The sequence below is a fragment of the Aquila chrysaetos genome, chromosome 1 (assembly GCF_900496995.4).
Source record: "Aquila chrysaetos chrysaetos chromosome 1, bAquChr1.4, whole genome shotgun sequence".
NCBI lineage: Eukaryota > Metazoa > Chordata > Aves > Accipitriformes > Accipitridae > Aquila > Aquila chrysaetos.
Genome location: NC_044004.1, coordinates 82,215,682 through 82,240,198, shown reverse-complemented (window position 1 = coordinate 82,240,198; position 24,517 = coordinate 82,215,682). Strand labels below are relative to the sequence as shown.

The following is a 24,517-nucleotide window of genomic DNA, read 5'->3' as shown; positions in this document are numbered from 1 at the left end:
GCCTTTGAAGTATTCTAATTTCTCTGATATTTCTCAGAAAGTAACAAGGAAATTGTGTTTTGAAACACTGTAGTGCATCTTAAAAATTCTCTTTTTGTCAAAGATGATGCAGCTGGTGCATCTCTCATAGTAGGGTAAATTCAAGGCACACAAACTCCAAGAATTTCTTTTTTTTTTTTTTTTTTTTTTTTTTTACTAAGGAACTGAGTTTCTAGTGCTGTAGGCAGGGAGGACTATCTAGGGAGAAGAGGAGCCATCTGAATTTCTGGAGTCCCGAGAAGCTGTGTGCTTGGCCTCTCTCACACTAGGGTGCTTTGAACATGCAGATTAGAATGTGATACCTGTACTCAGGTTGAAGGGTTTTTCTGATTTGGAAAACGTAAGATTATTTTCTAGGGCTATCTTTAACCCCTCTCCCCTCATATTGTTTTGGACTTTCACTTCTCTTCAGTGCAGACCTGAGATGCTCAGGCTTTGTTTTACAATCCAGAAAATAAAACTAATGACATATGTAATCAGCATTTGTGACTATTATTAAGGAATTCTGGGAAGCAGGGGGCGGGAAAAGGTCCTGTCAGAGGTAGCTCAAGATTTTGATCCATTGTGATGGATGTTGGAGATTAGGAGCTTGGAGAAGGAAGCAGAGACGGTGGTGGGAGAGTCTGTAAAAAGCTCTTAGGCCTTTTTACAAAAGAGGGCATTACAAAAATGGGCTTGGGGAGTCCACACAGCAGAAGGCATTCTAGAAACAAAAATTTAAGGAGACTGCTTGTGCCTTCTCAGGAAAGCTTGAAATTGAGCGCAATGGGGTGTTTGTATTTTGTCACTTTGTGTTGGTTTGTCTTGTTAATGTGTCCATGCTGTGGTTCTGTGTCCATCAGGTATTACTCTCATAGCTGTTGATGAAGCTCACTGCATTTCCGAGTGGGGCCATGACTTCAGAAATTCCTTTAGAAGTTTAGGCTCATTAAAGAAGGCTCTGCCATCGGTGAGGTTTTGACATATTTGATATCCAATGTAAGAGAAGGATACTATCTCATTTTATATGATAGTTTGAAATATCAGTCTTTTAATGTTGCTCTTTGGGTGTAGTTACCATGCTGTTTTGGAGTTTATGCAGTCCCTGTCAGTGACTGAGCTTTGTGGGTTTTTTCCAAATGCTTAAATGGAGGATATTCTGAACCTGGACTACCAGAAACTTCTGAAAATTAAATTACTTTGGATCCTTATGCTGTAGAAGACAATGTCTGTAAGCTTCTGGTTTAACACTGAGGGATTTTTTTTTTTTTTTCTTTAACTGGCTGGCTGAGTAGCTCTCAAGAGCGAGCAGCTGTGTTTTCTAGACATTCCTCAAGCATTTATTGCATAAGCTTAAAAACTTAGACCTGAACTTTATATGCTGCTCTTGGAAGTTTTGTCCTATGTTTCCTAAATTTAGCGAACCACATCAGAGAATTATTGTAGACTCGTTGAAGGTCTAACTAAAGAAAGCACACATTCAGAATAAAACCCTATATTTCAGCAGTGCTCTGTCCCTGTCTACTCTCCTGAACAGTGTAGACCAAAACTCTAGGAAGCTAAGTATTAATTGTATTTTTCAAATAGCTGAGCTGATCCAGTCATCATAAACAGATTAAAGTGGCTGTTTCCATGCTATTTCAGTTTTGACTCCTGATTTTTTTGGTTAAAAAAATATCAGTGAGAGCTCTTTAGACTTTTTCTTCTACTTCTTATTGCAGGTTCCCATTGTTGCTTTAACCGCAACTGCAAGTCCATCAATTAGAGAAGACATAGTGAGTTGTCTGAACCTGAAAAATCCCCAGGTCACGTGTACTAGTTTTGACAGACCTAACCTGTACTTGGAAGTTGGATTACAAAGTGGAAACATCCTTAGGGATTTGAAGCAGTTCCTTACTAGAAAACAAAGGTAAGGATTTAAGCCTGGTTTTGTTGATCCCTCAGATATACTTTGGTATTTTGGAGTTTTGGTAGTGTGTACTAAGAATTGTTAGCAGTCTTAAACTCATTTGGTGAGGAGCAGCCTGGGCTTTCTCCATAGTTTGGTTCTGATGTCATGCTAGTCACTTGTTGTGTCGTGTCCCATGTTGTTGTGCCCACCCCCCTCACCCAACTTAAAAGGGGGGGCTTTTGAGGTAAGGAGTGATGGACTCTTGCTCTTTATGGACTCTCGCTCTTCACGTGTTGCTAACTTAAGGATCTTTGGGATCATTTGATCCTCAGAGGACCTGCTGACACTGTGCAGTTTGCATGATGATGATGGATTGGCTCTTGGGTAACTTTCCAAACAGTACTGTACAAAATGTTTGTGAGTCCATTATAAATCTGTGGTAAGATCATTTTTTTAATAAAGCTTATTTGAGTAGAATTGCAGTCCTTTTCTGTTAGCAGACCCAGTGGTGTAGCCATTTTGGCCCTGTTCTCCTTGTCGCAAGCTACAACGTATACCCTTACAGCAATATAAATGAATTTGTCATCGCTCATTTGTACCTTGTTATGTAAACATAGACCTTTTCAAAAGTGACAGCTGTAAAAACATATTTCCTGATGACTTGAAGGAAATTGGGAGGCCTTATCTTGCTGCTTCTACAGAGACCAAAATGTTCTGTGTTCTGCAAAATAAACTTAAGAGCACCAAATAACTTCCAAGCCCATTTTTCCAACGGGCAGACAATTTGTGTACGAGCAGACTAGTTAAAATCTGTTTCCATTTCTAAATCCCCAAGAAGGTGAACTGCTGGAAAAGCTACGTTGCCTTTTCAACTATGTTCAGTTGAGCTTTTTGCAGAAGGGTGGGCTTCTTCAGTTCTGTGTCTTTACGTGTTGCTATTATTTATAGCAGTCCTGTGTATGAGTTTGAAGGCCCCACTATCATCTACTGTCCTTCAAGAAAGGCCACTGAACAGATTGTGTTTGAATTGATGAAACTCAGTGTGGCCTGTCGTGCATACCATGCTGGTATGGGAATCAAACAAAGGAGAGAGACCTATCACCAGTTCATGAGGGATGAAATTCAGGTATGTAGGAAACTAAGTCCACTTCGTCCTATTTATAATTGTAGAGTGTCTGGTAGAGAAGAGAATTTGGAAATATCAGCATGTGTTTCCCATTTACTCTGTCTTCAGTTCTGGGCGAAGAAACTGCTTGTCTATGACAGTAATAGGGTTCCTGGCTTATGCTTCAAATTCCTAAGGAAGTCTCTTAAAAATGCATAGCATCTGAGGAAAATAGTGGTAGCTGGAACAATATCATCACAAGTTCTGTGAGCTGCTTTCTTCCTCCTGCAGCTAAGCAGGCAAAGAGTTATCCTGGGACTTATTGTGTTCCTCTTCACGATAGATTTTGTGCCTTTTGTTTGAGAATAGCTGCTTGAAAACACTCTAGTACTTGCCATGACACTTCATCACTCCTACGTTTATAATCCGATGCTCATGCTCTGACCAAAATCAGACTTAACAACAGTACTGTGGAAGTAGAGCGTGAGTTTGAAGCCATTGTAATTCAGGCTGAATTTTGAGTCCGTAGCAAAAAGTTGTCACCAAGTGTGTGAGCATTAATCCAGGCATATTCTTGATGCTCATATCAAAACATTCAGCATGTGGCTTCTGTTTTGTAGTGTATTGTGGCTACAGTGGCATTCGGAATGGGCATCAATAAAGGAGATATCCGGATGGTTATTCATTACGGTGCCCCTAAGGAAATGGAATCCTATTATCAAGAAATTGGGAGAGCTGGTCGTGATGGGCTTCCTGCTTCTTGTCACATCCTGTGGACTGCGGCAGACCTGTCTTTTAACAGGTAAATGACTGAAGACAACTGCTTTGACAGGGATAGCTGAAACATACCAAACAAAAGGAGGAGCAGCATGGGTTTGGTTGAAAATGTGATTAATATTTCAGAATGGTTCCAAGTCATTTCCTGCATACACACAGTACTAAGTATGCTATACTTTTTGTGGAACATAATCCACAAGTGCACTAATGTTAATGAGTTTGTCCTCGTTCCAGTACCGCTTTCTGAAAATGCTTTGCAAGACAGGCAGTGATAAAACCTGGTCACTTGCCTTGTAAATCACCTGACCTGTTTTTAGACCCATCTGACCTGGTTTTAGACCCATCATCACCCCTTAAGAGTGCTGATGCTGTAGAATTACTTTTCTCTCTCCACTATCTACATGTCTAAGTGGAGAAATACATATTTTTTTTTTCTTCTGGGAGGGGGAGTCGTGGTTGTAGATATCTCCTGTTAACTTTGTACGTAGCTGGTATAGGACCACAAAAATGTCTGAACTCAGTCATTTGAACTTGTGTCAGCAGACTGCCAGACTCTGAAACCATATACTTCCCTGCTCTGTTTTCCAGGCAGGCAGAAACTTGCTTTGCTCATCTTTGAGCTGGAATGGTGTAGCTGTGTTAATGTGGTGCCCAACACCTGCAGTATTGGCTTGTTTGGGATGCCATGTGGCACAGGGAGTGTGGTGCAGATGGTAGCTCAGGTTTGGCTCATGCAGCAGCTCAGGGCATGGGCAGAGCGAGTGTTCCATATGCCCATCAAGTACTCCCACGCTATTTTCTCAGTTGGATGCTTCCAGTGATTACTATAGAGGATGTTAAATTAGGCAACAGGTCAATGTGTCCGAACATGCCACCTCTGACTTTCTTGAAAGAAGAGTGATGATATCTTAGCACATTTTGTGATCTGGCAGTGGCATTGATGAGAACTTGCCAGAGTTTGGAAAACTAGAGAGTGAGAGAAATCGCCCTCTCTCAATGCCCTCTGTCCTTTCCTCCCTCCTCTGTGCTTTCTGGGATGGATTTCTGAAGCTTAGTAGCCTGTGGGGTTGGAAGAAGCTCTCTGTCTCTCCTGCTGCTCTGTTTAGAATAATTGTCATATTTGGAGGAATATGAACAAGGTGTTCTTGTGAGTATGCCCCGTGCTATAAGGATCAAGATTGTGGAGAAACAGGCAGGCAGTTTGGATCTGGTTTTAGTAGGATATTTTTCTTCTACCTCTTTCTGGTGAATTTGATTGAGACAGTTATCTGGCGTATTTCATTTTTGGTGTGGGACAGGGGAATATTAGTCAGTATTTAAGGCTCTTCGTTTTTCCTTTTGACTGACAGACATCTTCTAAGTGAGATACGAAATGAAAAGTTCCGGTTGTACAAACTGAAGATGTTAGCAAAAATAGAGAAGTACCTTGTGTCAAACAGCTGCAGGAGGAAGTGAGTACTGGAATCTATTTAATGCTTTATGTCATTTCAGTCAGCTTTGATAAGAGCTATTGCGACTCGGTCACAACTGGAGATTGTAACCAGAAGGCATCTTATACTCACAATGTGTTCTGCAAACATGTTTTATATGAAGAAGCAGCGTCAAAAAATACAGCCTTCAGCATATTTACACATATACATCAAGTGTTTCCTTATTTACTTTTCAAAAAAGAAAAAAAAAAAACCCCAACTTTTTCTTTAGAGAAATCAAGGCCAAATAATTGGCTCCCCAGTGAATTAATTAATGATGCTGATTTCAACTCTGTTTTCTGCAATAAATTTAATGTGTAAAATCTTGGTCTTTCATTTAATTCTCTACATTCCCTTGGGCAGAATCATCTTGTCTCATTTTGAAGACAGACAACTCCGAAAGGTTTCCTCTGGCATCATGGGCACAGATGAATGCTGTGATAATTGCAGGTCCAGGTAAGCTTTCTTCCCTGAAGACTGGTACAAGAGCTAACATGTTCTCAGGCTGACTTAGAAGGCAAATTATCTAAAAGAATTGACTTTTTATGCCTCTGATCTTGCAGATGTTTAGCCTGAAGTTTGTCGTTGAACAACTGTCTCTAACCTTCTCCTAAATAGCTGAGCAAGCCATGAGGCAGTTTATAAGCTCTAAGTTAGGCTGTGGGAAAGCCTGTAAAAAAAATACAGTCACGGTTCCTAGAAGTAAGTCCTGTTTGGTAATTAATCCCAAAAGAAAACACTTGCAGGTGGAGTTCAATACCATGTGTCTAAGGTTAAATTGCCTGAGTGTTAAGGGAGCTGTTCTCCTGTTACAGTGTGTGCTGACATATGTTCTTTCCAGCATTGCTAATAATCTCACAAATGTGCTGAAGGGAAGCCAGGGGGTCGGTAGTCACACAGGTATGAGCAGAAATGCCTTCCTCAGTTACTCCTGTGTGCATGTACACCTTTTCCCTGAAGTTATAACAAAGGATTCCTTGTTCTCGCTGCTAGCCTGATGCTTCTTAATCAGAGACAAGATGTTATGCTGTGTTGCTTTCTGGAAGAGTGTTATCAATTCAGCTACGTTTCCTGTATGCTCAAGGATTAAGAAACCTTTGCCTGGCCTTTACTAAAATTAACCAAGAAGAGAATTTGAGAGGTCATAATTTCTATGTTTGTAGTCACGTTGCTATGCCAGTCAAGAGCCACACAGTGAATTTGTGTTGCAGAACTAAATCACTTGATATAGATCATTGTCCTTTTTCTCCTTCTTGGAAGTGATTTGTGCCAATAATTTTTCGATGGGTTCTTCCAGTCAGTAATAAATATATTACCAAACCCTAGAAAATTTTTAATGGGGTTGCTCTTTCCTTCTGTTTTTTTCCTCTTTGTGGTTTAAAAAAAAAAAAAAAGACAACCAAAAAAAACAGGCAAAAACTTTGCTATTAGGTGCAATTAAAGAAATGTCTTGTATGCCTAAACCAGTCCAAATATTCAAATACTAAACTCAGAAGATTGCTGGGACAATGTTGTTCTGTCACAGCAAGTGTCATGAAGAACTGCTTATTGTTGGGTTGGGCAGCTGTCTTAAAAGTCAAAATCCCTTGTGGTTAATTTGCTTGGTCTCATGCTTTCAGTCCTAGTTCTTTACGCTTAAACATGTTTAATTGTTTATATTAATGTAACTTGAAGTGTGTATTTTATTTCATTATCACTTGATAGACAATATTTGAAAGAAGGGGAGGGGACTTGATTTGTATATGTGTTAAACTTGGTTTTCTTTGTGCATTTCAGAGCCTCTTGTTTTGCAGTCCCCAGAGACTCAGAAGGTGGTTTACAGGACTTTGGGAAGCAAGCATATCAGCTGCTGTCTGCAGTGAGTGCCCTGGAAGAGAAGTTTGGAACTAGACTTCCCATTCTGTTTCTCCGAGGGTCTGTAAGTGACAGTAAATATCCTTGTGTTCTGAGAGTGGAGGGACTCTTGCAGTATTCCTCTGTTGATATACCAAAGAATGCATTGATATACATGCATAAAAATGTGTGTGTACACACACAGACATATATATATATATATTTAGTATGTTTTTCTTGGAGAGCTGGATCTGTAAATAGAGGTAGTTTAGACTTTCTGAAGCTGCTCAGCAGCACTTCCCATGCAGCAAACTAGATTGTTATCTTTAAAGGCAACAGCCATAAAAATAGCAGAACTCTGTAGCATGTTGTACTTAATTTTGTGCACATACAGCAAAGGAACAGTTTCTGCCTCCAAGCTCTTGCCATCTGAGTTCTGTTTTTCTTGACATTGCAATGTTCAGCCCTCTATGGCCCAAGAGTTTGGCTTAGAAATAATAGTACCTGTTCTGTGCCTTGTGTGGAGCTGTCCTGTATTTTGTGGGTTGTTTTGAGTTGGTTATTGACAATTGTCTGTTAAACACATGAATGCCAGCCCAAGTATTGGCAGAGGTTCTAAAGCTCTTCCTGTAAGGCTTGAGCTTTTGTTTTCTTCATGGTGAGTTTGATGTTTTCATATAGTTAAGTGTGTTTTTGTGAAGATGCATGATTCCCATTATCCTGAAAGGAATAGCCTTTTCAAAATGAAGAATAAACACATCTTTGTTTGGTAATCAGTTGGTTTATTGTTTGAACAAAGCAAATGATGGCTTGCATTCTAGCTTTGTACTGCTGGCTGACTTGGAGTAGTGAGCTGGGAAGTAAGATACTAAAATGAAAATAAATGATTTCTACATACCCTTACTGACAATGTTTTTGAAATACTAGGCAAGAAACTCACCAGAAATAAAATATGAGAGTAAGAACAGAATCACAGGTTTACAACCTGGAGGGGGGAAATAACCTGTAATGCTTAATAAAACTGGGTGAATGTTGTCCCTCTTTTTTCCTTTTAATAAGAAAGTTAAGTTGCTAATTGTCACACAAGTGTGTCTAGGGGAAAAATATTCTGTTGCAGATTTTTGATGTAGTCTTAATTGTTAATTTATTAGATGTTACTGGAAGAAGTGAAGGTGATGCCAAATTTGCACTGCAAATACAGAGTAACTTGTTACTGCCTACAAGACTACCCTTCTCTGGGCTAACATAACTTCAAAAAAAAAGTTTCTTTACTTTGTTGCATCAATGTACACTCTAGAATGAGTGTATGAAATAGTCAATATCACCATAAGTTTACATGCTATACCTGTCTGAGGCTGACTGGTATATATGTTGCTTTAAAAGCTTGTGTATAGCTTATGGAGAAATCATGCTCTTAAGTTAGTGGTATCTTTTTGCAAAGTCCAGGTGGCCTCCAACAGGCTTTGGGTGGCCCACAAGGGAGACCATGTTTCGCTTAATATTTGAAAGCTGAGTCAGACCATGAAAGTGAACAAAGTCTTCTGGGAAACTGAATTAGAGCTGCATTGACAGAAATATTATACTAACCCTGCTAAACAGAGAAGAATTTGCAGCTCTTAAGATCTCCTTTTATCAGCATACAGGGGAATTTGTAGCTATTTCAGCAATCATTTTGTTGCTCTTAGTAGTCTCAGTGACTGTTTGTGAGTGGCTTTTAGTACTACCTCTAGCATTTAATAATTTGTACAAAGTTGAAATTGCTATTTTGGCTTCTGTTGGTCAGTCCTATGCCAAGCTTAATTGACGATGCTTGGCCCAAACTCGGACTTTAGCCCAACAGTTTACTGGTTTGCATCTTATTCCTTCTATAGTTATTTTATCCTTGAATTTGTTCTTTAAGTCAAAACCATGCTCTGAAAATGTGCAGCCATTGGAGTAATTAATGTAACTGGCATAACCGAAAGCTTAGGAATGTAGTCATGCCTTTAATGTGTGTTAAAAGTTGTACGAGGGCTCTCTAGAAGAGAGGACATCAGACTCGGCGCTTTCTCGTTGCCTGCTGAATAGGTGACTCACTTGTGTTTACCATCAGGACTCTCTGCCCTGGTCCCATCTGGCAGCAAGCTGAGTCCCTCTTGCCTGCGGCTCGCTGCTCCAGCTTCCATCCCCTGCTGCTAAAGGTCTGAAACAAGCCCCTCTTCTTGCTGCTCCTCTCCCTGTACGTGCAGGATAGCAGCTCCTTGACTGTCTGAAATTCTCCAAATTGTTCCTTACTGTGATCCTTGGAGATGGTATGGAGCTCAGCAGGCCACTGTGTGCTTGACTGCTGCTTGTCCTGGGTTTTTTTCACTTGGCTTCTTCTTTTCTTCTACATCAGCCTGTTCTATTTTCCTTTATAAGAAGAACTGCCTTCTTGGGGATAGATGCTCTGTGTTTGCACAGTACCTGGGATGAAGGGATTCTGGTAGAAGTACTGACAGGAATCTGGATAATGTGTGTTAACAACCAGCCCTGTAAATGGTGAGAGATGAGCCTCTACCCCAATGTCTCCTGTCGTCCAAGATTATAACTGTTAGTCACACCCCCTGCTTTTTTCCCACCACCCTCTCCCATGGGATGTCCTTATCTAGCCAGCATCAGATATGTCTATATATACACATACACTCTCTGGAGGATATAGCATTGGTGTATATACATGCACACCTGTGTATATATATAAACAAAAAATACTTGTTTGACGATGTGGTTTCCCCAGTGGAGGGGGCATTCAGCAAGTCTGCAAATAACAGGGTCTGAAGCCTGCCTTTCTGTTGATTTCATATGCTACCAATAAATCGAAACTTCTTTCTGTCTGAGACACTTTTACCTACTGGTGCTTGATCCCCTGTTACTTCCCTGTTTCAGGAAATCTCGCAACTTTTCAGGGTCATACCAAGAGTTTCTCTTCTTGTGAAAATGGGCTTTTTAGCCCTTTGCCATCCATTTGGGCCCTGAGCTCAGGCGGGGGTGAAAACTCATCAGACAGGAGCTAATCAGCTTGCTTAGAGTCTGAACCATTGGTAAGAGACGAGTAAATCGGCAACATTTTAAAACAAAACAAGACAAAAAAACCCAAACAAAACCCACTTTGCAATGAAGGCCAGAGGAGAGGAGGAGTAGAACAGACATTTGTAGTGAACTTCCTCCTGGCTTTGTACCCCTGTCCTGGGATTTAAACAGGGCATGTCAATTTACTGTTACTTCTGTAGGGTCTTTTTAATTAAAAACAGAACAGGTAACTGCTCCTGTTTGAACTCATGCAATGTAAGATAGACCTGAACCAGTTGAATACAAACTGCACTAGATTACTTACTTTGTTGCTGTGGATGGCTGGGTCATTCCTATAACCTCCTCCATATACAAAGGGAGATGTTTTAACAGTTCTCTGATCTCAGTGTAGGTTTGTCTGGGGCCTTACTACAAAAGAAAGTCATGATCTTGTCACAGTCTTGGCAGAAAGCGCAGGAGTAGATTAGGTCAGCAGAGGTGAAACTGCTCTTCAGGTGATGTGAATGAGGCAATGCACACGGTTTATGCTCTTATCATTGAGGTGCTGTAGGTGTGGTTATTGTAATGGGTATTATGTAAACTTGAATAAAATATTCTGGCTTGTGACTTTTCTGCAAAGTTGTTCCGTGGAGAAATGTTCTTGAGGACATGCTCCTTCTCATCTCTGGTTTTTGGTTTACTGGTTATATTGGAAGCTTTCTTCCACAAGGACGGGAGAAGTCTGACCAATTCTTCCAATAATTTCAGAGTTCTCAACGCTTGCCAAACAGATACCGAAGACACCCTCTCTTTGGTAGTGGAAAAGACTGGCCAGAGAACTGGTGGAAATTGCTCTGCCAAGAGTTGATAATGGAAGGATTCCTCAAAGAAGCGTCTGGGCAGAGCAAGTTTGCAACCACGTGCATGCTTACCCAGAAGGTACTTTTTGGTGTGAAACTACCCATCAAAAGCTTTTCTGAGTAATATTTAGCTAAGCCATATGGTTCATTTCTTACAGGGTAGAAATTGGCTGTTAAAAGCTGGATCTGCCTCAAATCCAAGTCTTCTATTACAGTCCAGCGAAGACCTTAATCTGCAGAGACCTTCTAGAAGGTAATTACAGTACATGTGTTCTCTTGAGAGCTTTTTTTTTTTTTTTTTTTCATAATTTTAACATCAGATCAGTTTCTGAAGCCTGCTTCTGGAGATGGCTAGGTTGGTGTCGTGGTTTAACCCCAGGCAGCAACTAAGCACCACGCAGCCGCTCACTCACTTCCCCCCCACCCAGTGGGATGGGGGAGAAAATCAGGAAAAGAAGTAAAACTCATGGGTTGAGATAAGAACAGTTGAATAGAACAGAAAAGAGGAAACTAATAATGATAATGATAACACTAATAAAATGACTATAGTAATAATAAAAGGATTAGGATATACAAGTGATGCACAATGCAATTGCTCATCACTTGCTGATCGATGCCCAGTTAGTCCCCGAGCGGCAATCCCCCTGCCCCCACTCCCCCCAGTTTATATACTGGACGTGATGTCATATGGCATGGAATACCCCTTTGGCCAGTTTGGGTCAGCTGTCCTGGCTGTGTCCGCTCCCAGCTTCTTGTGCCCCTCCAGCCTTCTTGCTGGCTGGGCATCAGAAGCTGAAAAATCCTTGATTTAGTCTAAACATTACTTGGCAACAACTGAAAACATCAGTGTGTTATCAATATTGTTCTCATACTGAACCCAAAACATAACACTATACCAGCTACTAGAAGGAAAACTAACTTTATCCCAGCTGAAACCAGGACAGTTGGACAGGAGACTTCTGCACTTGATTTTTCTAGCCAAAGCTTTCCCTTAGGCAGTATTGTAATACACACCAAAAAAAGTCACTGGAAGTGCCTGGATAGACATCTCTATTGACTGCTGGTATGAAAGGTGACGTGTTGTCTAGTGCTCCTGAGGGTGCTTGGTTCGCAGCTTAAATGTGACAGTGCCTCATCACTGAGGTCTTCAATGCAGCCAGTCGGATGGTCGTGTAACTGGGAAAGTTAGCAGGGAATGTAGTTCGGAAAAATCACTTCCCAGCCTCCCCAACCAAAACTAGTCAGAAAGTGTGTTTCTTCATCATCAATGATTCTGGGTGGCCTGGAAGCATGTTGTGGCAACACATCCTCGTGGCGAAAGTAATCAGCTAAAGACAAGAAATGGTAGAGGAAAATCCATCAAGAGATATGTTCTTTCTAATGCTGATGAGTTAAACCGTGATGCTTTATATAGAGCAGCTAACAACATGCACTTGACCTACTTTTTCATAAAATTTAAGATGAGAATGAAACAGAAAAGCCTTTATTCTAACAAGGATAGATTCAACACAAACGTGTAGTAGTTTGTCCGTCTTTGTGTATTTGTTTTTGTGAAATTTTAACTATTTAAAGTCTTGGTGAGTATGCCTGTGAAAGTGGGGTGTTTTTTCAGTGGTGGTCAGGTATTTGCCATCAGAGTATATTGCTCCAAGAAAATGGCATGTGAAGTTTTGCATGTTATCTTTTGCTTCTGGTTATATTTAATAAACTGTGCTGTGTTGGTCTTCACAAACACTAGTTCTGACAACCCTTTTGAAGTGAAAGATCATGAACTGGAGGTTGCAGAGGTTTTGCTGTGATGAAAAATAATAATAGAACAAAGCTCTTCAGTGCTGGCCTTAGGAGCCTGTTCTGGTGTCTAGCTTGTCCTAGTGTTGCTAAAAAATAGGAAATTTGGGTAATGACTAAGTACCAATTTTCTTTTGCCTTCTAATATTCTACTGTTGCGACTCTTTCAGCTACTGTCTACGGGTCTTCTAGAAGGAAAAAAAAAATTGCTTACTATTAAACAGTAAGCAACAGTGGAAGCTGTATGCTTAGTGCAAACCAGAAAGTTGGTACTTGTTTTTCCAGTAATGGGGTCTTTAAAATTGAATCTTTTTCAAGTGTTGCCACAAAAATTCCGTTTTTGTCACCAAAATCTTTGTTTCTTCCATAAGACAAGATCCTTGTTCCTTGTTGAAGTTTTAATATTAACAGGCTTTGAGGTCCTCAATGTTTTTTCACAAAGAGCAGTGATTCTAATAATTTTTTAAACAAAAAATCAATTAGAACTTTTGATTTGCCAAAGATATCCCCCTACCAAGTTGAAATCAGTTTGCTTAGCAAAAATGTTTTTTTTAAATGGCACTGTCGCTATACAAATGACTTGGTCTGATTTGATTAAGATATCATTCATTTTATGACAGCAGTAGACCTTCACCTGTGCTCTCAACACAGCGCTCCTCAGACACGAAAGGAACAACGCAGTCACCAGTCAAGCAGGTATGTGTGAGTACAACTCCTCTTGCACTCTGTGGTCCATCCTTGTTGGTATTAAAATATCTTGCAAGTGTATCATGGTGTCACAAATGAATATTTTGCTGCTAACAGCAACTTCAGTGGAAACACTGGTAAATCAGCATTTATTTCTCTTGTTCTTCTGGTTTTTTTTATAGATGTCTCTGTATGATATGTTTTCATATGAGAGAAAAGGTAAAACTCCTCCAAAAGGCAATAACATGCTTAACAGGTACAGTATTCTAAATTAACACAGTCAAAACTAGGTTATTCTGTTTTAATAGGGATACTGTTTGTAGGATGATCCTTAAAACCAGCATTCTCCTATGTGAAGTGATGGTAAAAATGTTTAATATATATTTTAAAAAAAAGAATAAGACAAGTGCTTAAACCTTGCTGTACACTGCATTATATTCCAAAACATTGAACTGTTACAACACATAACAGGCTTTGCTGAATTTGACAAGTTGTGTATACTTGTAGTGTCACAGGCAAAGCAAGCTTTATTAACTGCGGAAGTGCAGACTTTATCACTGGTGTTCAAATCTGAGCAAGAAAAATAGAAAATGTTGATAAAGATGGAGCAATAGCAGATTTAAATTGGATACTTCTACTGAGCCCTTTTTTTTTCAGTCTGTCTTCTATGTGATGGTTGAAACTGTAGTGGATTTTAATTTGTGATGATTTAAAATAGGAAATGGAGGATAGGGTTTTTTTCAAACAGGTAGCAAATATAAATCAGGCAAAAAAAAGTGACAAAGTTGTGACTTGCTCTTAAAGGTGGCAGAACTGAATGTATGCCTTCTGCAGGGGCTGTGGGTGCGTAGGTTTCTGCCTTTCTACACTAGTCTGGAGAAGACTGAGATCAAGTTGAGGCTCCCTGAGGTCAAAAGAAATAAAACAAGCTTTTGCAAAAAGCAGACCAAGTAATTTGTTTCTCTGGCTTCTGCGGTGCTTCAGAGTAAACGCACCTTGCATTTCTGAGCAGTTTGATTCCTCCTTCAGGCAAGCAGCCTGATGTTGGCAGATGACAGGAAAATAGGGTAATGTCACTTAAGCTGAAAAATTGCCACTGTAGCTATGTGAAGAAAAATCACTTCAGGGACAATTACAGTCAAAGCCAAGTGTTATTTCACACTTTGCTTAGGAAAGGACGTTCTTACTTCAGCTTGTCTGCTAACAGATATTGCAGTTTAATTGTGAAGCAGTCTAATTAGAGGTAAATGTCCTTAAGTACGAGAGCCCATGGACGGGTAGCTGTGGTGCTGCTCTGCAGGTGGACATGCCTAGTGGTAACATCAGCTAATTCTGCTTACAGCATAGCAGCTGTGTCCTTGTCATTGATGCTTCTGAAGTTACTAGCTCTTTTGGCCAGGATTAATGTTACCAACCATGGGGGAAAATGTAAGGTGTTTCGTGTGGGATGCTGTCAGAATAATGTCATGAATGGACAAGTGCTTGTAAGAGCATGCTTTTGTTAACAATATGGGAATCCAGCTGTTGATAGGCATATTGCTGGGTGGGTTTGTTTGTGTTTTTTTTTCCGCAAAACTGCAATTTCATCTGCTTGAGCTGTGTATAGTAAGACGCTATTTTTAAGTTATGGGACCAGGCACAGAGGAATTCTGTTACATCAGGGATACTGCTGATTCTGCCTCAACTAGCTGAAGTCCTGTATGAGTGCAGTGCTAGCATGAGCTGCCAGACCACAGTCTGATGGTGCTGTCAGAGCAGGCAAAATAAGCTGGGCTGCTGCTCTCCCACAGCCTTGTGCAAAGTTCCTGAAGAAACTGATCTAACATAGGGTTTTTTTCACGCTTCTTTATTTTTTATTAGTGTTGCAGAGCACTCGCCGGTGAAATCTTCTCCTTTGAAGTCCCTGCAACCTGTTGTTTCATCCCGAGAAAAAGAACTAGAGGTTAGTTTTTGGAAGAGGGAGGATATCTGTGAATTGCTGTCAACCTGCAGACTGTGTTCGTCCTGTATTGGAGCAGCTGGCTTGAGCAGCTCTTAATATTACAAAGATGTTTTGAATAGAAGTCCTAGAAGAGGATTTACATATGTTAAGATGGATTCATGGATTGCAGGTTTTCTGTGTATTAGTGGAAAGATGAGAGAAGTTATATCTTTTTGTCTTATATGAATTATACCTACGTGAACGAGCTAGAGCTGCTTCATGAGAATTTGGCTCTCTTTTTCACAGACTGCTCTGTATGGCAAGTTGCTGACTGCTAGGCAGAAGGTAGCTAATGAGAAGGTAATTCCTCCAGCTGTCTTGGCAACCAATAAGATCCTGGTGGAGATGGCCCGAATCAGGTAAAGCCAGCATGCATGTTGTACAAACTGAGAAGGTTGCATGCCAAGTCGCAAATCCCCTTTCTGCTTTTGATGTGGGAATATGCCTCATTGGTAGAGGAGCAGCTCTTTTCCTGAGGACCTTCGTTTGCTCTAATACCCTTGTAGGCCACTGACTGCTTAAGTTAAACAGTTATTGGCATCAGACTTGCTGCTTCATGCTAGTTACTATTAAAAAAAAAAAACCAACCAGAAAAAAACCTGAGTGACAACTTTGCCTGTCTGTGTCCAAACCTCCTGTTAGGTTGACCAGTCAGAGGAGGAAGGTGTATGTTTTCTACTAATCTTTACCATTCCATCTGTTTCTTTCCAAAGTGTTTTAATCATTTTAGTATGCCGTTATCCTGCTAAGGGTCAGCTACAGGTCAGGAGCTGTCCCTTACCTTGCATGGGTAGCTCTGTAGTGTAAAAGAATAAGCACAATTTAGCGTTGCTCTCAACTACTTAAAGGAGGCGAAACAATTCTTTGCCTTTTTTTCTCATTGTATGAGAGGGTATTGTGGGGCAGCTCAGTTGGTAATGCATCTGAAGTGCCTTCCCCAGCTGCTGAAAGGCATTAGACAACACTGCTTTTGGAATGTGTATGTTGTTATTCCATGGAAGAGCTCTGGGCTTATGTGCTCTTGGGAGGTAAAAGCAAATAAAGATGTATGTAGTAAACTGATCCTCCAAAGTATTAACCAGCAAACTTGAAGTTTTTGCTGTGGTCAAGCTTCATGATTCAGAAGTGCAAACAGTGAACTTAATGAGTTGCAGAGACGATGAGGGTACAGTAATAACATTTTCAAGTTTTGACTAATAGATTTGTAGTCCAAATGTGTGTCATTCACAGACACTTGATGTTTCAAAGCATTGGCATAGGACGTTTCCATGGCTTTTACTATCTATCCTAAACCAGGCCTACGAATGTTGAGAATCTGAAGAGAATTGATGGTGTATCTGAAGCAAAATCCACCATGTTGGTCCCTCTCCTGGCTGAAATTATGGACTTCTGCCAAGTGAATGGTTTGCAGGTATGAGTTACTAAAGTGTCTGCTACTTTGCAAGAGCCTTGAAGACATAATTTGGTCTGCAGCTGTCAGATTTCTCATTCAGAGTTTGTTCTCGTCACAGCTATTCCATCCAAACACGGCAGTGAAACTTGGTAGCCTTGCATACAAATAGGCCTCCCAAATCTGAATGTGCTGCTTGGCAATGACATTGGGACCTGGCTGATGTTCCAGATTGGTGTGGTCATCTTGAAAGTCCAGGACAACCTTATAAAGGTCACCCATCTGGCCAGGCTGAGTGTCCGATAGGTGCCATGTTATTGAGAGCTTGCAGCTAGTTATTGTGATTTGGGGCTGGAGGCTGAAGGTGTAGTAAATGTTCCTTCACCATGGTTTATTGACTTGGTAGACTTGGAGGGCAGGGCTTTGCTTCCTCTAAGTTTCTTCTTAGGAGACTGGCAGAAGAGCATAGATTTCCAGCAGTTGGAAATACTCCTGTCGGTTCTCCTTACACAGTTGATTTTCTTTTCTCCGAGACTTTCTGTAGAGTGGCTCCTCATCAGTCACTATGGTGAGAGACACCACTAGGGAGGGGCCATGGAGCAGAGGATTAGAGGAACTATGAAGCGGTTTTGCTTTGGGGATCTTAATTTCTATGTAAATCTACTGTTAAAGGCGCTTATCTAGTCTAAGAAGCAGGTAGGGCGGCAATACTACTTCTCTGTAATGCTTGAGAAGACTCTGTGGAATCTTTTTTCTGCTTCACAGAAAGCTATTACAATCTAGGAATGGGGGACCAAAAGCATTCCTGGTGTGTTTTGTTTTGGTTTTTTTTCCCAAGAAAACTGTGTTGAGCAAAAGATCAGAACAATTGGAGGAGTTTCCCATACTGAGCAGCAGACAGAGTACCATAGTTTGTTCGGATGGAGTAGTTTTATGTGTAATGAGCAACACCTGACAACTTGTTGACCTGGACATGATTGTTGTAGTTGGTTTCGTGGGGTTTTTGGGGTTTTTTTTTTTGGCAAGTCCCTTGGACAATCCCATGCTTGTTTTATTAAGATGGGACTATGTGGGTGTCCATCTGGATTCCCTCTTTGCTTTGTTTTTTTTTTGCCAAACATGGACTTGGTGTCAAAACCAACCTCTGTAGAAATGGATGACTCTGTTTGTGTTACTTTTTCAGATAACTTCACGTAATGGGAGGGTGATCCATTGGTTGTCACTGGGATGTAATTCTTCTAAATCCTCTTTATGTCACTTAGACCGACACATTCCCCACGTCTGGATCTAAAGATCAGAAAGAAGCATCTCCCTGGAAGTGTACCAGAACCCTCTCTCCCTCAGAGCATGTCACATATGTCCTGTTCCAAGAGAAAAATCTCTCTGTGGTAAGCTCTTCCCTATGAATGTCCCTTCCTTTTTGAAAACTAATGATAGGGATGCTTTGTCTAGAGGAGGGGGATTTGCAAGTTCTCTTAAATCCTCTGCCCAGTGCTGGGGTAGGGTTGCTTTAAAACACTGAGGCGGTATCTTTCCTGGCAAATGGTAGCTCATCTAACTTGTATCTCTATGGACTGGTAAAAGTATGAAAAACTGGGCTGGCTGTGAGGTGGGATACAGTGAGGTAAGATACAGCTCCCTACTCGTTACAATGCCTGCGCAGATTGGCAGGGCATCAGGCAGAATTGTTGCTGTTATGTCATTGGCCTATTCCAGTACAGTTATGTAGCCTGCTTTTCTATTGCAGGTGTTAGTTCTGCCTGTTTCTGTATTTTTTTCTCTTCACAGTAGTAAGGGCATATAGGAAAAACTTCCTGATCCAGAAGCCTGCTGGAAAGGACACCAAGCGTAGGGCTGTATATAGGCATATCTTTAAGATGAAAAAACTTTGGGATATATTTCACTAACTCTGTTCTTGGTTTCGGTAGCAAATACCTATTCCTTTGCCTATGCCATAGCCATGTGTAAGACTTGCATCTCAAGAAACAAAGCTCGTGGGGAGATTCAATGCGAAACTGAAGTCTAAGTGCGAAGTGTTATCGTGGCTTTCCAGTTCAGATTTTAGAAAGGTGTGTTTCCTGTTAGGAACAAAAGTTGAGGACAAGTTACTTGTCATGTCTAAGCTGTTGAAGTGCTGCAGGGCATGTGGCTTAAACTGGCATCACGCCATGTGTCCTGTGAAGATGAGCCTCGTGAGCTGCTTTGATATAGTTTTATTTACTGCTTTTTAATTCTGCAGTAGGAAACTGAAGCTGCTTTGAGTTTCGCTTTGCCCCTCCCAAGAGTATGGGTAAACCTTGTCAGATAGTCCCTAACTTAAAGGGGTACCTTACCTAAGGACTTACTAACAAGAAACGGTTGTATAATTATTAGTGGGTAACTTCATGCTCTGTATCCACTAATCCTGATGATTGTATGCACAGTATGTGTATTGTCTGAGGAGAAAACGGTAGACGCTTGAAACCTGTTCTTTTGAGGAAGACAAATAACCAGTTCGAAATCTCTCCTTGAAAAGTTCAAGTTTGGGTAGATGAAGTTTGAGATGTTTTCCTTCAAGGGAAATGTTTTAAGAGAAGAATTCATCTAACAGATGTGAAAATGAGGGGGAATTTGTTTTGGCATTGTTATTCATGTTCTGCATAGATGCTATGAATCAAATGGCCACTGGAAGGTCAGGTGCCTCACAGCTACTTAGCGGGAGATATCTGAAGCTTTGACACAGAAATCTTATGAAGTGGGAGCGAGGTTGATAACTCAGACTTAACTGTAAGGCGAGAGCATCTGTTTCCTTTGTGGTAGAAATTGCTGGGATTCAGCTCCCGAAGGGTGGAAGGAGGATGGCAGTGCATGTCGTGACACAAGGGACGTGAGCTATAAGCAGGCTGTAGTGAGCCTTTGTGGTGGCCGCACAGCACCCTTCCTGTGTAGAATCTCTCTTCATCTGAAGTAAGTTCAAGCTGAGATGTTGCACTTGAGCTGAGAAGCAGTAGCCTCAAGAGAAAAATGCTCTTTACAAGCTGGAAAAGAAATGAGATAAATACTAGGAGTAACGAAGTGTTTTGAGGAGCTTTGTTGCACTGCTGTGTGCTATTATCCCCTGACTGCTTTTTGGGAATGGGAGGTTGCCAGGTTTTGGGCTTTCAGTTGTATTTCAGACACTTCTGCCATCTCAATTCCTTCTGCCTTTGTTTCCCTAGAGGACTATAAGTGAGAGCAGATCTCTGCGTCTTTCCGAGGTTGGCACTCACCTGTTCCAGGCGATGAAAGCTGGCTACCCTGTCAACCTGGAGCGAGCAGGTTTGACTCCCGAAGTTCAACAGATAATTTCTGATGTTATCCGTAATCCTCCCATTAACTCGGGTGAGCATCGCAGCCCTTACCTGAAGCTTCTCATGACAGTGGCACACAGGTGAAGGGAATGAAAACCTGACAGATCAGCTGCTTTTTTTTGGTAGAACCCATCATTTCTGGAAGGCCCGTGGCTGCGGCAAGGCAGAGCATGCCAATGCCAGGATCATTGCTCTCCTTTCAAGGTTATGTTGTAAAGGAGGCAACTGTGATTCATTAAAGAGCGAAAGAGGGTAGCCCTTTACAAATCCTGTCACTCAATTGTTGGGCTGTGGAAAAGATTCAGGCATCATTCTTAATTGTAAAAAACCATCAGCCTGACAAAAGTCTTCCTGTAAATATTGACATCCACAGAAAATAAGCTGAATAAGAGCTGTAGGATTTCCCCAATGCAACTTCTCTGCAAGATACTTATTTTATGAGGAGGAGGCTGAGAAGTGCAGGAAAAGTATTTGTTCCTCTTAACACTGTCATTTGGTGCCACAGGCTAGTTCAGAGGCTGAAGATAACCATGTACAGACTTGTGGTTCTGAGACGGAGTGATTTAAAAGTTCAGTTTTGCTCTAGTAGTTTAATTTCTTAGGTTGGCAGAGTTTCCTGACTTGCTAGCTTCATTAGTTTTGTCCTATTGTGGATTAATGCATCTTTTCAGCAGCGGTTACATGCTCAAACAGACTCTCAGATTGCTTTCTTAAATTTAGTGCCACACTGGAACGGAGAACTGGCATGGCACTATATTTAAGAAAGCAGAGAGGCTTTTCAGCCTGAGCTAAAAATAGCCTTCCTCTCAAGAGAAAATGTTTGATAGGACATGCGAGTTAGAGGCAGACGATTCTGATGTTTTAGATTAAATTTGAGGACAGTAAGCTTGTGTGAGCACAAATGAGGTGGGGATTTATCCCACGAGCTCATGATCTGTTTTCTTATGAGTCAAACCCACATGTTGTTTTATTTTTTGTCTTTTCCATGCCTTAATCTATCCTATGCTTTAATGAGGGACAACTGATGTGTTTTACAACATAAGAAAGCTGAGTAAGGGCCAAGAGGATGAAAAAAACAATTAATATTGTATTTATATTTTTTCCAAGACACCACCAAAATTCAAGCAATTAGAAAACTTGTTCCTGCAAATATTGAACTGTATCTCATCAGGATGACTATTGCATTATTGGAGAAAGAGGATAGAAAGAAGTCTCAGGATGGCTCAGGCGTCAAAAGGATGTTGGTGTGGTCAGAAGGGCAGCAGGAAAAAACAGGAGCAGATCAAGCAAGCAGGGAAGATGCCTTGTGGAGTAAAACAAAGGTTAGTAAAAGAAGGTATAAAACTGGTTTTGTGAAAAGCATGTTTCCTCTTTGTAGGAGCAGACTAAAAGCCCTTTCATGTTGTTGCTGTTTCCAGTAGTGCTTAGTGTCTCATCTTCACAATCCATCGTTCCCTCAGCTTTGAGTACGACTGCCTCCCTCTCCTCCGAGACCAATGCTCAGAGCCGAACCAGAGGGTTCCCCTTGCAAAGTATTGTCCTGGGAAGAGGGCTGCCCGGCTGTGATCTGTTAAATGTGTCACTGGAGTTGATCTGTTCCCATGTGGGACTGTCAGCTCATCTCTACCACAGCAAGTCCTGGACATGCAGCCCAGGAAGATCAGGCACATGATGGTCTACCACTGCAGCCTAATAGTGGCCTCAGAGAGGAGGGATGAACCATTTCTGCTGTTGTCCAGCCCTTCAGGGTGTAGATGCCAAAGGTCCCCTATAAAATCCCAGATTTACAGTAGCCGGGGCAGTGGAGGAAAAAGCTGAAATTCCAAGTTCTCCTCAGTATGGAAACGTTTGGCAGGCTGGATCCTTCATAGCCACAAAGTCCATGTTCTGCCCTTGGCTTGCTTCTGTGCATTTGGTACCTGATCACCAACCCCATGTGGGAAAAGTGATTCTCTTACCATGCAGAAAGCTCTAAGACAGCAGAAAAGTCGAGTGTGAAAGAGCTAGAGGCAGTGCCTGCCAGAAATGTCTCACAGTCTTCCATGGGTTCCTCTGTTGCTTGAAACTGCTGGACGTAGATGAGAAGTGTCACGCCATAAGTCTGACTCACTGGGGAGAAATCTCAGAAAATAAGGAGCTCTTTGTTGCTGTTTGAGAAAGGCCAGGCTAGTCTTCTGAGCCCTCGGCTGGCCTCTTGGTGTCTCCCAAGTCCCAGTTCAGCACCTTGTACAAAAGGCCACCCTGCACTGAGTGGCTTCTGGTGGGAATGGTAAAAAGAAATTCCAAACTCTAAATCCTTCTGCTGCCTGTGCTAGGATTTCATGTCTGTTCCTTACCGGGTTTGGGGTTTATTTCTTGAACTCTGGCTCAAACAATTTTTCAGGCCTTGCCATTTTGTCAAATTGATTTTCTTGCATCCCTGAGCGCTGTTTTGTTTCTACCACATCTGTGTCTGAGCCTTCTTTTTCCTGAAGTTGACCTCCTGGCAGTCCAATTGTGTGAGCTCTAATTACACTTTTTTTTTTTCTGCTACTGTTAGCTGCTGGAGCTAATAACAGGAATGACATGCTATTAGAAATCAAATTAATATTATACAAATGAGTAGACTGCAAATTCAAAAGCTAATCCAAATAGTTGTCATTTACTTCTCCTTCAGAAGATATGCTGTTTCTAATAATTCCCTGTAGCAAACAGGTTTTAAATCTGCTAATGAATGTTCTTGGATTTTAACAACCTTACATTACTGCTGTTTTTACAGGGTAATTTGATCAATCCAACGTTGAAAGAAGGAGCAGAGAAAACCCATCTGCAAGCGGTGCCTTCAGCTTCGGTAAACAGATGTTCTTACTGTAATAGAGCATGAGGTAGACTTGCCATTAGCAATGCTCTCATTAACAGAGATGTGTAGTTGATCCAAAAATCTCAGCTTGGCTGCTCCCACTTATGACCAGCAGGCATTATATAGAAATTAGAAGTTAGTATCTCTGTGACCACTATGCCACTTGTAACTGACACCTTTGCTGTAAAAATGCATTTGAAAACAAAGCGCTTTCCAGTCAGAAGCAGGTATTTCAAGTTCTCGGAGCTATGGGGATGGAGGAAGTGTTCTTCTGCACTACAAAAAGAAAAAAGCGCAAGTACAAGTTCCAGTTCCCTTGTGTTTGAAGTGGATGCACTTCACTTGCTCAAATTTTATTGTGGTGAAATGGATAAAGAATAGCTAGTGATCTTATTAAGCAGAGGTGTTGGAACTCTGTTTACAATTACAGACTCATTTACTTCCAAAAAAAAAAAACCAAACCCCAAACCCCTCCAAAACGCAGCCTTTGCATTCAGTCTAGTTTGTGCAGACTTAAGCTTTAATGCTGTGATATGTATAACAGTCAGCTTCCTTACTGTCATATGGAAAGGCTGTACAGAGTGTGGATGACAGCCAGCCAGGTGGAGTAGCAGCAGCAGGCCACCTGAAGCCCATCACGCTGGCCTCCTGGAATCAGCCTGTCCTCAATCCTGATGAGGAGGAACTGTTTGCTGACTCTCAGCCAAAGGTGAGACTGCCTGTAGCTCTGTGCCAGGAGCAGAGCCCAGACCTGGTGATTTGGGTGTCGATCTTTAACAAACCAAAATCCCAGTTTCTGTCTGGGTTCTTTACTGCGCCTGAAACCTTGGCCTGGATTGCCAGTCAACTTCTCTTGTTAATATCCCTGATACAGTGACAGCATGCTGCTTTTACTGCCCTTGCTATGCCCGAATATACCTCTCTCACAGTATCAGCCTGCGACAGAAATTTTTTTCCCCAGTACATCTTGTCAGCCATCTAGTGGCAGATGCTTCCAGCACTTTAAGAGGACATTTGGCTCCCTTTCTTCCTTCAGGTATAGGTTGTGTGACATAGCATGCTGATCATTTTAAGGATTTTTGCACTGGTGCTTACATAAACACAAGTTGTATGAGCGTACATACAGTCTTTTTTCTAAAGGGAGCTCGTGTGGCTCTGACCAGCACTACTTGCTGTACAACTCGCTTCAGTTTGAAGCTGGTTATTGATGTGAGTGTAAAACATGATGCAGACAAATCATTATTCATGGTCTGGTCAGTGTTAGGTAGGTATAACTCCTAAATAGCACAGCAGCTATCTTATTTCAAATACTAAACATGTTGTAACATCTTTTTTGATTGTGGGTGATGGCTTCAGAGAGCTTCCACAACATGAGTTGCAAGTAAAGCCCCTTTGTTGTGACACGGGAACAAAGCATGATCAGTGTCCTGGTCTCTGCATCCTTCCTGCTTCACCCCAGCTTGGGCTGGGAGTCCTGGTGTTGTGCGCACACCTCTTGATGCACGCACTGGAGCAGCCTCTCT

At 41.4% G+C, this 24,517-nt stretch overlaps 1 protein-coding gene across 17 annotated transcripts in view; it reads left to right on the top strand.

Moving 5' to 3' along the window:
- The window catches only part of WRN (WRN RecQ like helicase), a 48,450-nt gene that overhangs the window by 22,911 nt on the left and 1,022 nt on the right, over positions 1-24,517 (top strand). For 11 of the 17 annotated variants that reach the window (XM_041124842.1, XM_041124840.1, XM_030022627.2 and 8 more), the window contains 19 exons: positions 882-988; positions 1,740-1,927; positions 2,858-3,035; positions 3,635-3,816; positions 5,141-5,242; positions 5,624-5,716; positions 7,037-7,178; positions 10,889-11,059; positions 11,139-11,233; positions 13,389-13,464; positions 13,638-13,711; positions 15,316-15,397; positions 15,683-15,795; positions 16,733-16,847; positions 18,089-18,214; positions 20,024-20,186; positions 21,263-21,477; positions 22,914-22,985; positions 23,539-23,703. In XM_041124842.1, coding sequence (XP_040980776.1) covers positions 882-988; positions 1,740-1,927; positions 2,858-3,035; positions 3,635-3,816; positions 5,141-5,242; positions 5,624-5,716; positions 7,037-7,178; positions 10,889-11,059; positions 11,139-11,233; positions 13,389-13,464; positions 13,638-13,711; positions 15,316-15,397; positions 15,683-15,795; positions 16,733-16,847; positions 18,089-18,214; positions 20,024-20,186; positions 21,263-21,477; positions 22,914-22,985; positions 23,539-23,703 — 2,459 coding nt within the window. Of the gene's footprint in view, positions 1-881; positions 989-1,739; positions 1,928-2,857; positions 3,036-3,634; positions 3,817-5,140; positions 5,243-5,623; positions 5,717-7,036; positions 7,179-10,888; positions 11,060-11,138; positions 11,234-13,388; positions 13,465-13,637; positions 13,712-15,315; positions 15,398-15,682; positions 15,796-16,666; positions 16,848-18,088; positions 18,215-20,023; positions 20,187-21,262; positions 21,478-22,913; positions 22,986-23,538; positions 23,704-24,517 lie in introns of those variants that run through there. The other 6 variants (XM_041124834.1, XM_041124833.1, XM_041124837.1 and 3 more) reach the window with 6 other exon arrangements.